The 13,353-nt window shown below is 33.7% G+C and overlaps 1 protein-coding gene across 1 annotated transcript in view; it reads right to left on the bottom strand.

Annotated features, from left to right (window-relative positions):
• Positions 1–13,353, bottom strand: part of LOC127840937 (A disintegrin and metalloproteinase with thrombospondin motifs 16-like) — an 84,634-nt gene that overhangs the window by 23,540 nt on the left and 47,741 nt on the right. The window contains exons 4-5 of the mRNA XM_052369404.1: positions 3,999–4,854; positions 2,836–3,011 (exon numbers count right to left, since the gene is read on the bottom strand). Coding sequence (XP_052225364.1) covers positions 2,836–3,011; positions 3,999–4,854 — 1,032 coding nt within the window. The remainder of the gene's footprint in view (positions 1–2,835; positions 3,012–3,998; positions 4,855–13,353) is intronic.

Raw genomic sequence — 13,353 nt, 5'->3', positions numbered from 1 at the left:
GTTGTGGTCATTTCAAACTTGCGATATAAAAAGCTATAACATAATTTTGAAAACTGAGTTGCGTCTAAGATTATACAACAGCGCATAAATTCAGTGCCTTCAGCGCTTTGATTTCAAACAGTTGTGTGGTACAGTGCGGCTCGTTAAATAAGACATAAGTAACAAGCAGTATTTTAGATTGTTACATTTACTAACATCCCTATTAAATGCATACTCTGATAATTTAACATATTTCATTTTTATTTATTCATTTCTTCATTTACTATAATTACTCTAAGTTTTTTGGAACCCTAAATTTTTCGATCACCCCTTTTTTAGTCAAAATAATAAAAAATATGTGTCTCTAAATTTTCGAACATATAGGTTTTCATCCATTATAATGACTCTACATTTTCGGACAGTTTATTTTTATAATGCTATTTAATTTTTACCATAATTTTGCCCTGTTTCCCTTATCTGCCAACGCTTCTATCATTCCCTTAATAACCAGATTAAAGTAAAAAAACCTGGTTTAAACCAACAGCTTAAAATGAGACATATACATGAACGAAAGCAATTCATACTATAAGGCGTGGTATTTTACAAGCAACTGCTACTTTTCGCTGAAAAAAATTACGCTATACACATACCTGTATCTGATTGTCAATGCAAAGTTGTTTTAAGTGTCTCTAAATTTTTGAACACATTTTTTTTGTCTCTAAATTTTTGAACAAATTTTTTTTTGTCTCTAAATTTTCTGAGTGAACAGAGCAACCCAACATAGTTGTAAGCAATACAAAGCGGCGCCACCAAAAATAAAAACTGGGATGTGAAAATGATATAATGCAGGATAAATAAATAACAAATCACACAACAAATTCATTAAAACTTATCAGATAAATCTTCATATTGCCACTAATTGATTCAACAAAAGTGAAGATGAATTACTTTTTTTTTTGTGGTACATGTACGAGCAATATAACACTATTAAAGGGACCTTTTCACAGATTTTGACATGTATTGAAGTTTGTCATTAAATGCTTTATATTGATAAATGTATTGCATTGTAAACATTGGATCTAAACAGCTCCAGTAAAAAACAAAAATAAAATTAAAGACAGAAAAAAAAAGTAACTCTCAACTGGAGTAAAAGTCAAACGCTTGGACCACTCGACCATCCATGCTCATACAATGAGTGATGTATTTTATACTTTATATAAGCAATCCTCGTAGTGTCACAAAATATAACAACAACAACAGAACTCTCCAATCGTTTTGCGTTGCAACACTTTATAATTTTCAGGTATTTAAATCGTCAAAAGATGCCTATAGTGGATATTTTAGAGCATGGTAAATGTTCAGTATTACTGTTTCCTCACAAATCATAACTACAACGAAAATTGGAAAATTTGAAACATTGTTTTTAATTTTGTCAATTGACCAAAATGTGAAAAGGCCCCTTTAAAGTATACTTCAACATGTTAAGTTTGTTCAGTTAACCCGTCAATAACCAGTTAGGATAATAGGTTAACCAGTTAAAGTTTGTTGAAAACTTTTAGATCCCTTAAAATAAGTTATGATTTAAAGCAACCTGTACTAGGCTGTGATCTAGTTTGGTCAGGAGCTACCCTGTCTGCTAGTGAGATCACAAAGCCTTGTGTGACTTAAATACATATCTAAGTGGTAAAGGGTTAAATATGTATCTAAGTGGTAAAGGGTTAAATACGTATCTAAGTGGTAAAGGGTTAAATATGTATCTAAGTGGTAAAGGTTTAACTACATATCTAAGTGGTAAAGGGTTAAATATGTATCTAAGTGGTAAAGGTTTAAATACATATCTAAGTGGTAAAGGGTTAAATATGTATCTAAGTGGCAAAGGGTTAAATACGTATCTAAGTGGTAAAGGATTAAATATGTATCTAAGTGGTAAAGGGTTAAATACGTATCTAAGTGGTAAAGGGTTAAATATGTATCTAAGTGGTAAAGGGTTAAATATGTATCTAAGTGGTAAAGGGTTAAATATGTATCTAAGTGGTAAAGGGTTAAATATGTATCTAAGTGGTAAAGGGTTAAATATGTATGTAAGTGGTAAAGGGTTAAATATGTATCTAAGTGGTAAAGGTTTAACTACATATCTAAGTGGTAAAGGGTTAAATATGTATCTAAGTGGTAAAGGTTTAAATACATATCTAAGTGGTAAAGGGTTAAAAATGTATCTAAGTGGTAAAGGGTTAAATACGTATCTAAGTGGTAAAGGGTTAAATACGTATCTTAGTGGTAAAGGGTTAAATACATATCTAAGTGGTAAAGGGTTAAATATGTATCTAAGTGGTAAAGGGTTAAATACGTATCTAAGTGGTAAAGGGTTAAATACGTATCTAAGTGGTAAAGGGTTAAATATGTATCTAAGTTGTAAAGGGTTAAATATGTATCTAAGTGGTAAAGGGTTAAATATGTATCTAAGTGGTAAAGGGTTAAATACGTATCTAAGTGGTAAAGGGTTAAATACGTATCTAAGTGGTAAAGGGTTAAATATGTATCTAAGTTGTAAAGGGTTAAATATGTATCTAAGTGGTAAAGGGTTAAATATGTATCTAAGTGGTAAAGGGTTAAATATGTATCTAAGTGGTAAAGGGTTAAATATGTATCTAAGTGGTAAAGGGTAAATAGCACACAGGGTAGCTCCTGACTAGACTATGCAGCCTGGAATTGAGCCATGTTGGCATAAGACCCATTTTCGCTTGACACAACTTGTATTACAATTCTTGTTTGAAATCATTGATGTCATGATATTATAACATTTTGAAATTACTGATTTAATATTATAATTCAAATCCTGCATAGAAAGTGACTTACAATATTAAAGATGCTTAGGACATAAGTGGTAACATTCTCTCGGCCATGTTTACGGTACATGTCCTGGTCCACAACCACCAGAGTTTCAACGCTACGCTCCACACTCTCGTACGAACGCTTCTTGCGCCGTCGAGAAGAACGTGATTGGTCACTGAATGCTGCATGGTTGTTGAAATCTGCAACAAAATGCATCTGGTTTTTAACTACATTTTCATTCATAATGTTTGGCTGCATGATCTAAAAGAATAATGAAATGTAGATTAAACATCACATTTATACAGAGCACCTTTTTGAATATTTTTTATAATTATTAGACAAACTGACCTCACTTATGATGCTTAGTGCCAATGGGCACTGCGAACTGGCATCACCCAGTTATCAGACAGTGATTTTATTCGCGTTATATTTTATAGCCTGTTCCTTTTTGATTGGGGAAAAAATGCTATAAACCATGAAATTGGGAAAATTCAAACATTATTATTATGATTTTAAATAACAGTTATCAATATACCAATTGTTAATAAGTGCATGTTTAAATGCTTTCTAAAATGTATATTGTAAAGTGCTAGGTAATCAAACTGCTGTATGACCAATTAAATTTATTTAAAAAGATTGGCTTATTTTTTGGAAATTTTGGCCAGATTTTGGGGATTTGTTTTACTTTTTGCCATTTGAAAACAGCCTGTTTTACTTTTTGCAATTTGGGCACAGCCTGCAAGAGGCTGTAAGTTTGGGAGAAAAAAAACACTGTCAGATAGTGTAGAGGTAGCCACACAGATATACAGGTATCACTACATTCTTTACAGACTGAATTACACTAAAAACAGAGGACACTTCTGAATTTTTTTATAATTATTAGAACTACTGACCTCACTTATGATGGTAAGTGCAAATGGGCACTTTGAGCTCAACTTGCAACACCCAGTTATCAGATAGTGAAGAGGTAGACACACAGATATACAGGTATCAATACATTCTTTACAGACTGAATTACACTAAAAAAAACACATTCTGCTCTTCTTTTGAAGAGGGCGTTCACTTATTTATTGCCTTCCAACTTATCCACCGTTATCATGTTCACAACAAGATGTGAATAATTGATTATAATTATGTCTATATGGGTTTATTCATATCTAACATTCATACAAATATCTGAATCTCACCTTTTGAAGTCTCGTAATTGCCTTGGCGATGTTGGGGTAATGCTGATCGTTTATAAAGTATGTGTCTATGTGCTGTTGATTCCACAAGTTGTGGGTGTAATTTGGATGATTCTGATGATTTTAGAGATTTTGAAAGACAGCCTTCCATACTGTCATCAGAATGCATAAAATTGCCTATAATATTAACACCACCGGTTACCGCATCTTCTGACACGTTTCCTGAGTTATTTGACTGACCTTTCATAACCCCATCACCTTGAAAGTCAAGGTCACTGAATTTGGCACTTGTATTGCTGACAGTGTCATTTTGCACATAGTCAATATCTTTGGAATAAAATGAAGGTTTATCATAAACCGATTTGATATTATTACTGGAATGATGATTTAGTCTATGACCTTTGACCTTGACGTTTATGCTTTTATGATTTGCAAGGTCAGTATTATTATATATATTATCACTATGGGAAGAGTGTTTTGATAGCTGTTGTTTTCTTCTATGACCTAGTTCAGGATCTTTTGTAGTATATACATGAGTGTGTCTTTCAATTGCTGAAGATGCATCCTGGTTTCCAGAGTGACCTTCTAACTGGTTGTCATGGTTATGGGGTAAATTGTCATGGTTATCAAACACATTGTCACGAGAGGTCTGATCCAAATGACTTCCATGTTGGTTCCTACGTTTCACTGAGCTTTTAAAATGATTCTCATTGTGTCGTTTATTTTGATGATTATGCTCGTGTTGTTGCTGCTCTTTATGATGATGCTGCTGATGGTGGCGGTGTTGTTGAAGGTTCGAAAGATGTGATGGCAGTGGCTCAATGACGTAGTCGTCATGGGGGAACATCAACACTCCTGTCTGTAATGAAAAACATTACGACAAGTTGAACATGTAGATAGATTTCAACCCTGCATAACATAAAAGGCAATTCTACACAAGTAGTATCACATACATAATGCAAGTAAATAGCTTACAGTGATTTTATTTTGGCTTCATATCTTACAGTCTGCGCCTTTTGGATTTGGAAGATAAGCAGGATAAACCATGTCATTGGGAACAAGAGCACCGCCTTGCGGGTGCAGACCGCTCATCTATTTTTCTTTTTAAAGGTGTAGGGACCTATCTCAATTTCAATCACAAAGGATGGAGGGGTGGAGTGGAGAGGGGTGTATACAATGTAGTGTCGGGGTGTGGTCATTTATTACATTATCTTCCAAAAATGCAAAAAAAATGCAAAAAACAATTTTTTTTTTTGGGGGGGGGGGATTCTTGGATGGGATGGTTGGACGGAATTTCAAACATAAAATAATAAAAATTAATATTTGTGTTTTTAAACCATGTTTGAAAAAAAACAACAAGAGATGTGTTTGTCAGGAACACAATGCCCCCTTTTGCGCCACTTTGATTTTTTGTTATACCTTTGACCTTGAAGGATGACCTTGACCTTGAACTTCCACCACTCAAAATGTGCAGCTTTATGAGAAGGCCGCTTTGAAATATTATTTTTTTTACCTTTGACCTTGAAGGATGACCTTGACCTTGAAGTATGACCTTGAACTTCCACCACTCAAAATGTGCAGCTTCATGATAACGCCGCTTTGATTTTTTTTCTTTGACCTTTGACCTTGAAGGATGACCTTGACCTTGAAGAATGACCTTGACCATGAACTTCCACCACTCAAATTATGCAGCTTAATGAGAACACCGCTTTGATTTATTTTATTTTTTTTACCTTTGACCTTGAAGGATGACCTTGACCTTGAAGGATGACTTTGACCTTGAACTTCCACCACTCAAAATGTGCAGCTTCATGAGAACGCCGCTTTGATTTTATTATATTTTTTTTACCTTGAAGGATGACCTTGAACTTCCACCACTCAAAATGTGCAGCTTCATGATAACGCCGCTTTGATTTTTAAAATATTTTGTTTGACCTTTGACCTTGAAGGATGACCTTGATCTTGAAGGATGACCTTGACCTTGAACCTACACCACTCAAAATGTGCAGCTTCATGATAACACTGCTTTGATTTTTTTTTTACCTTTGACCTTAAAGGATGACCTTGACCTTGAAGAATGACCTTGACCTTGAACTTCCACCACTCAAAATGTGCAGCTTCATGATAATGCCGCTTTGAAATTTTTTATTTGTTTTTTGACCTTTGACCTTGAAGGATGGCCTTGACCTTGAAGGATGACCTTGAACCTCCACCACTCAAAATGTGCAGCTTCATGAGAACGCCGCTTTGAATTATTTTTTTTTGACCTTGAAGGATGACCTTGAACTTCCACCACTCAAAATGTGCAGCTTCATGAGATACACATGCATGCCAAATATCAAGTTGCTTATTTCAATATTAAATAAGTTATGGCCAATGTTAAAGTTTTCGAGCGGACAGACACCATAAATTTGACATTTGACCTTGAAGGATGACCTTGACCTTTCACCATCCAAAATGTGCAGCTCCATGAGATACACACGCATGCCAAATATCAAGTTACTATCTTAAAAAGTGAAAAAGTTTTGCCAATGTTAAAGTTTTTTTCGGACTGACAGACAGACTGACTGACATACTGACGGACAGTTCAACTGCTATATGCCACCCTACCGGGGGCATAAAAAATTTTTTTTGGGGGTGGGGGTGGGTATAGTGTGAGGGTGTGGTGGTCATTTATAAGATGATCTTTAATTTTAAAAAAAGTAATGGGGGGGGGGGGGGATTGAGGGGGGATCAATCGAATCTACTCATAAATAAAGAAGTTATGGCAATTTTAGCAAAATTTAATAATTTGACCTTGAGAGTCAAGGTCATTCAAAGGTCAAGGTAAAACTCAACTTGCCAGGTACAGTACCCTCATGATAGCATGAAAGTATTTAAAGTTTAAAAGCAATAGCCTTAATACTTTAGAAGTAAAGTGAATCTAAACACAAAATGTAACCAAATATTCAAAGTAACTAAGTCAAAAAAGGGACATAATTCGGTAAAAATGACAACCAGAGTTATGCAACTTGTTCTTTACTGTCCCCTTATGATAGTTTGCGAGTGTTCCAAGTATGAAAGCAATATCTATGATACTTTAGGGGTAAAATGGACCAAAACACAAAACTTAACCAAATTTTTAAGTATAAAGGGCCCATAATTCGGTTAAAATGCCAGTCAGAGTTACATAACTTTGCCTGCACAGTCCCCTTACGATAGTTAGTAAGTGTTGCAAGTATGAAAGCAATGGCTTTGATACTTTTGGGAAAAAGTGGACCTAAACACAAAACTAAACCAAATTTTCAATTTTCTAAGTATAAAAAGGGCACATAATTCCGTCAAAATGCCAGTCAGAGTTACATAACTTTTCCTGCACAGTCCCCTTACGATAGTTAGTAAGTGTTGCAAGTATGAAAGCAATGGCTTTGATACTTTAGGAAAAAAGTGGACCTAAACACAAAACTTAACCAAATTTTCAATTTTCTAAGTATAAAAAGGTCACATAATTCTGTCAAAATGCCAGTAAGAGTTACATAACTTTGCCTGCACAGTCCCCTTATGATAGTAAGTAAGTGTTGCAAGTATGAAAGCAATAGCTTTGATTCTTAAGGGAATAAAATGGACCTAAACACAAAACTTAACCAAAATTTTCATTTTTTTAAGTATTAAAAGGGCACATAATTCTGTAAAAATGCAAGCCAGAATTATCTAACTTTGCCTGCCCAGTCCCCTTATGATAGTAAGTAAGTGTAACAAGTTTGAATGCAATAGCATTGATACTTTATGAGAAAAGTGTACCAAAACGCAAAACTTAACCGGACGCTGACGCCGAGGTGATGACAATAGCTCATATTTTTTTTTCAAAAAATAAATGAGCTTAAAATGAAACATTATTAATATGATTGTGAATAACAGTATTCCAATTGTTTATAAGTGAACGCTTAACAGCATTTTACAATTTATGTTATAAAATGTTACAGAATTATCCCTGTATAATAAACTTAGTAAATCAATAATTATGTTCATTGCAAAAGTTGCGCATCTTTTGGGGGAAATTTTGGTCATATTTTTAGGAAAAAATGTAACTTTTTGCCATTGGGAAGCAGCCCGTAAGAGGCTGTTATTTTGGGTAAAATAATCACTGGCTTAGTATACTCAGACTATTGACTTTGTGTTGTAAAATTGAGAGGCCTTCAAATTTAACTTTTTGTGTTCAATAAAGGAAAACTCATAAATGCAATAATGATAAACAGACAATAATGTTTCAGCATCTGATCTGGTGATTTAGTTATAACATTCACTAATAGTTAAACATTCATATATGGATATTGATTTTTTATCTTGACTTTTTATTACTATAATAAGAACAGCACATAGCCAATACCACACATATGGTACTTGTGATACAAATTATGTTTCCACAATCATAAAAGCTATACACAACTTACTGAATGTTTCTTTAAACATATTCTTACCAGGTTGTTAATTGATTCATCTATAACTAAGTAAAACAGATATCATTGACTAAAATATTTGTTTGATAGATTTTCTAATTGACCCTTCTTTGGTTAAAAGTCGTTTTGTATACATTCTCAACAAAAGATTTTGAAAATTAAATTCTCAACAAAAACACAAACACCACATAGAGAATACTAGGTTAGCGTTGAATACAGAGAAGTTTATGTTGCGAGGCTTAGAACGCCGGAAGCGCGAGCCTTGGCGAGCGCTTTCGGTGTTCGAGCCGAGCAACATAAACTTCTCTGTATTCAACGCTAATCCTAGTATTCTATTTATCCCATTTGATTTTTTCAACGTGACGTTTAACATAAATAGATCTAATAACCTTAACAATAATTTTAATTCCGTCATTAAAGCGCTTAAAATCTAACAAATGTAACCATGCGTAGTGATATACATGTATTTGTTCTGGTACGCGAAATAGTCTTTAAAAAATTCACACACAAACTGTAAAACAAGTAAAAATATCACCATATGCATACATTCAATTTTACGCAGTATGCGAATTTTAACACATTACGACCGCGAAAAGAAGATTTTACTTTACTATAATTTATTTTATTTTCGAAAGAAAATGATCAAAATCCAATCTGGCGGCCATTACTCCTGACAAAATGCTGTCGATGTCAACATACATGTACACCATCGACGACCTAGTTCTGGCTACCATTACTTTAAATGTCGCTTTTTATGATTTTTGACTGGCGCGACTTTGTACAGGTCTGTCAATACTAAATAAACTGTACGCTGAAGTTTCTTTAGCTATCGAAGACCTTGACAATTTTGACGAGTAAACAGACAATTGCAGCGACTGACACTTTATTTGACAAAATATACAGGGCAATACGTTTTCCGACTTCGGACGACGAATTTCAGGACGCGCAGAACGTGTTTTCTATATAATGTTATGGGTATGCCGTGTGTGATCCGATGCATCAATGGCGCCCATGGCCATGTTAAAATCATTTCCCCGAGATCAGGGAACGACAAAAGTACAATCAAAAATCAAAACATGTAAGAACTAGTATCTTACCTTTAATTATCCTTTAAAATCCATCTAATAATCCATTTAACTCAATTATTGACGATTTTGCATCTAGGGTCTTTAATAATTATTTTAGCATAGTTAAATAAAGACCCTTATGCCATTCTATCACTTTATTCAAATGAGTATATGAACGCGATAAACTTTCTTCTTCGTCACACGCTACGTCATGTACTCTACATTACTGCTGTTCAAATGAACCGGAGCAGTTTATCTAATAATAGCCGTTGGTAAACTCGGTTGCATTTGCAGATTTCTGCATATAAACATAATTATGTTTAAACTTGCACAATGTTTTATTTATCTATGGTAAATGCCCTTATTGTACGAAAAAATAATCTAATATATAAATACACAAAGAATGGAAAACATTCAAGTACACAACAGATGTATGAGTAGAAAATACCCGTGTACAAATGGGACGTTCCCAATTCCAGTGTGGTGCTATTTTTACCATCTTATACTTTACACAGCTCTATGCCTAACGTGAATTAAATAGGAAAGCAAACATAGCAGATTATTCATGAACTGTGCGATATGTGTATGGCTTGTTGTACATTCTTAATATTTAAGTTAAATGTCAAAAGTATATGCTTTGGTTATAAACAATGCACATTACACTAAATAATGTCATATGACTAGATTTAAAGGTTGAAGGTCGTATAATTTTGAAGCTCAAGTTTTGTCGACTTTGTTTCTTATGAAAAATCATTCAGTGGTAAAGTAAATATACATAAAAAAATAACAAAACAAAAATCGTGTAATTTGATATTTTATTTCAACATTTCTTTTGGTGAATATATCATATATATTTTTTTCTGCAAAATATGCACATTTTCTTTTCATGGGTGACCTTAAAATTCGATCAATGAACCAAACAATTTCGACCTAATTTTAGCGCATATCGCATGACGTCATTTAAAAAGTAGTCCGTGCACGCGACAGGTATATTCCACAGTGTTGAATACAAGCAAGTATATTCCACAACGTGTTATACCGTCAATGTCGCGGTGAAAATGGGATAAAAGATAGAATTAAACCACACTCTGAGAAAACAGAATTTAAAGAATGTGCAATAAGCATTTTACCAGATTAGCCTGTGCAATCTGCACAGGCTAATAATGGCCAACACTTTCCTTCTAGAGTGGATTTGAATTAAGAAGAGACTTTCAAATAACATAAAAATATTCCCTAAAAGCTGAAAGTGACATCCCTGATTAGCCCATGAAGACTGCACAGGCTAATCTGGGATATCCCTTTATGAACACGAATTAAACCCCGTTTTTCCCAGAGCGAGGCTCAATATGAATAGGACTCTCTTATTTAATTTGCCCATCATGCATGCGTGAGAGCAGTCAATATTGATGGACAGATGGTGGCCAAAGCCCTGTGACACCCACTGACCACAGTTTTGGACACTCCAGTGTCCATTACAGGATTATCAAGATGATGACCGCAGCTTGGAGACACTCAAATGACAGAGTGAATAGCATTTAATTCGCCATGAAACTTAATCCTCACGTCTAAACAAGATTTCACTGTACAGAGTTTGTGAAATAGTGGGACACAGTGGGGACGTAAATTAATTGACACTCTCATGAGAGACAAGCAGAGTAATTGGCACTCTTGTGTCAACTGATATCCCTTCTGCACTGGACAGTGGATTAAGTATTGAAAAATGATTAACTGAACCTTACTTTGGTCCATTAGATGACAAGTTGATAGAATTAAAGGTTACAATAAGGTGAGTGGCTGAGAGGGCATACAGAGTGACGTACAGAGTGAATGTTGGCACACAGGCTTAACCCTTTAGCACTTAGACACGTATTGTGACGCATTTGTAGTCCCTTTGGAATTTATATTTATTTAAAGACCTTTGTTACTAGATTCAAGTTTTAAAGGCTTCATTTCCAAACCTTAAATACTGATGAGTAGCAAACGTGATAAAAGCTGAACAGACTGCGAGTTACTCACAGGCTTTGCACACAGCCATTTTCACTTTGCTTCTGAGTGGAAAAAAGTTAATCTCCTAAAGTGGGTTTATAAATATAAAGCATCCAATTTTTTTCGGCGTACTGGTCGTGTACGTAATTCCGGCCTGTACGTAAAAAATCGGCCACCTGTGTTTAATCATTTTCATGATCTAAACACACATGTTTTGATTATTTTTAGAGCAATCAACTTGAAAACCAACTCTAATCTCAATATTTTGCAAATTAGTGAAGCATATCACTGTAAATGATTGCATTAAAATGTCTCAAACATACAACAAGATATTTTTCTCATGGGAAAAGTGACATCATTATCCATTGCAAAAATTATATTCATATAAGAAACAAATATATTTGATGAAATTATTATTATTTCTATCTGATTAACTTTAATTAAGGTATTTTTAAATAATTGTATAAAAACATACATTTAAAACAAAAAAATCAGGACCTAAATATAAACTTTTAATATATGAATTACCTCCCTTTATTTGAATATTAATAGTGTACATGTTGAAAAATTAAATATAAGTGTTTACTAAAAATCGAAACTAAAGTCAACTTTTTAAACAAAATGTTTTTACTTTCCTAGGTATGTTTGTAAAACTTGATTAAAACTATTAAAAATAAATATTTTTTATGAATTTGCAGTTCCCCATTAACCGTGCAGGCCTGTTAATATTTATTAAAATAGGTAGGGGGAGTAACTGGTATAATAATGTCGCATATTTTTTAAGTTTCAAGTCAAAAATTGTGTTTGTGTAAACCTTTATTAATACTCTTAAAATGAGGACATTCGTCTTAATATATTGCTTTGTAATTGTACCTGCAGATTAAACTGAAAAGTGGCCGATTTTTAAGGTACAATTTCCCTACGAAAATTGATAATTTATATGTCATTAATTTCTGTTCATAAAAGTAACATACACTGATCTAATTCTATTGAAATTTTCATGCTAGATGAGTTTTGAACCCAGGATTACATATGTGAAGTTTAGTTCAAACCAGTTGCCTAAAACAAAAGATTTTGTTAAAATAGTCCCAAAAGTGGCTGGAATTACGTACACGACCAGTAGCTGTATTATGCCAGCTTTTCACCTTATCTGACCTTTGTAAGTGTCCAATAAAATTCAAATAAAATTTCCCGCGGCTTGTTTCAAATGAATACACTTCATTTATTCCATTGGCTGATTTGAGTATACCACCAGAACATTGGAAACATATCTGCGTCTTTGTAACACTGTTTTACTGCATGAAACAATTTTATCTCTAATGAAAAGGCTTAATAGATAGAACAGTTTTACACTCAATTCTCGACATCAATACAGTTTGTGCGTGCACCTTTTATTTTCAGAGGATTGCTTGCGCAAAAGCGTTTATACTTAAAGGCTATGTTCTCATATTTAGTACTTACTTCCATATTCCTGTCAACATGTTAACATGTAAAAGTATAAAGAGCAGTGGAAGCCAGGCCTCACTTTAACCCGCAAGGTATCGGGTCATTTCGCGGTTAGTGTGTGAATGTCAGAGTTTATATATACAGGTCATCACCGGAGTTCGCGGCCAGTAAAATAATCGTTATATAATAAAGACGCTATCTGTGAACTAGGTGACCTGGAATTTTCTTTAGACCAGAAATATGTTAAATGAAGATATTCAGCAATTAAATTATGGTATGTCAATAATAGATTCTTAATGTGTTTTAAACAATACAATGATACATATTATTTTTTATAAATTTAACAATAATTATTCCACCATATTGACTAATGTATTAAGCATGAGCGCAATGATTCTCCATACTGTTAATAATCGAATCAAA

This window comes from Dreissena polymorpha, chromosome 8 (genome assembly GCF_020536995.1).
Source record: "Dreissena polymorpha isolate Duluth1 chromosome 8, UMN_Dpol_1.0, whole genome shotgun sequence".
NCBI classification, from domain to species: domain Eukaryota; kingdom Metazoa; phylum Mollusca; class Bivalvia; order Myida; family Dreissenidae; genus Dreissena; species Dreissena polymorpha.
This window is presented reverse-complemented; position numbering and strand designations above follow the sequence as displayed.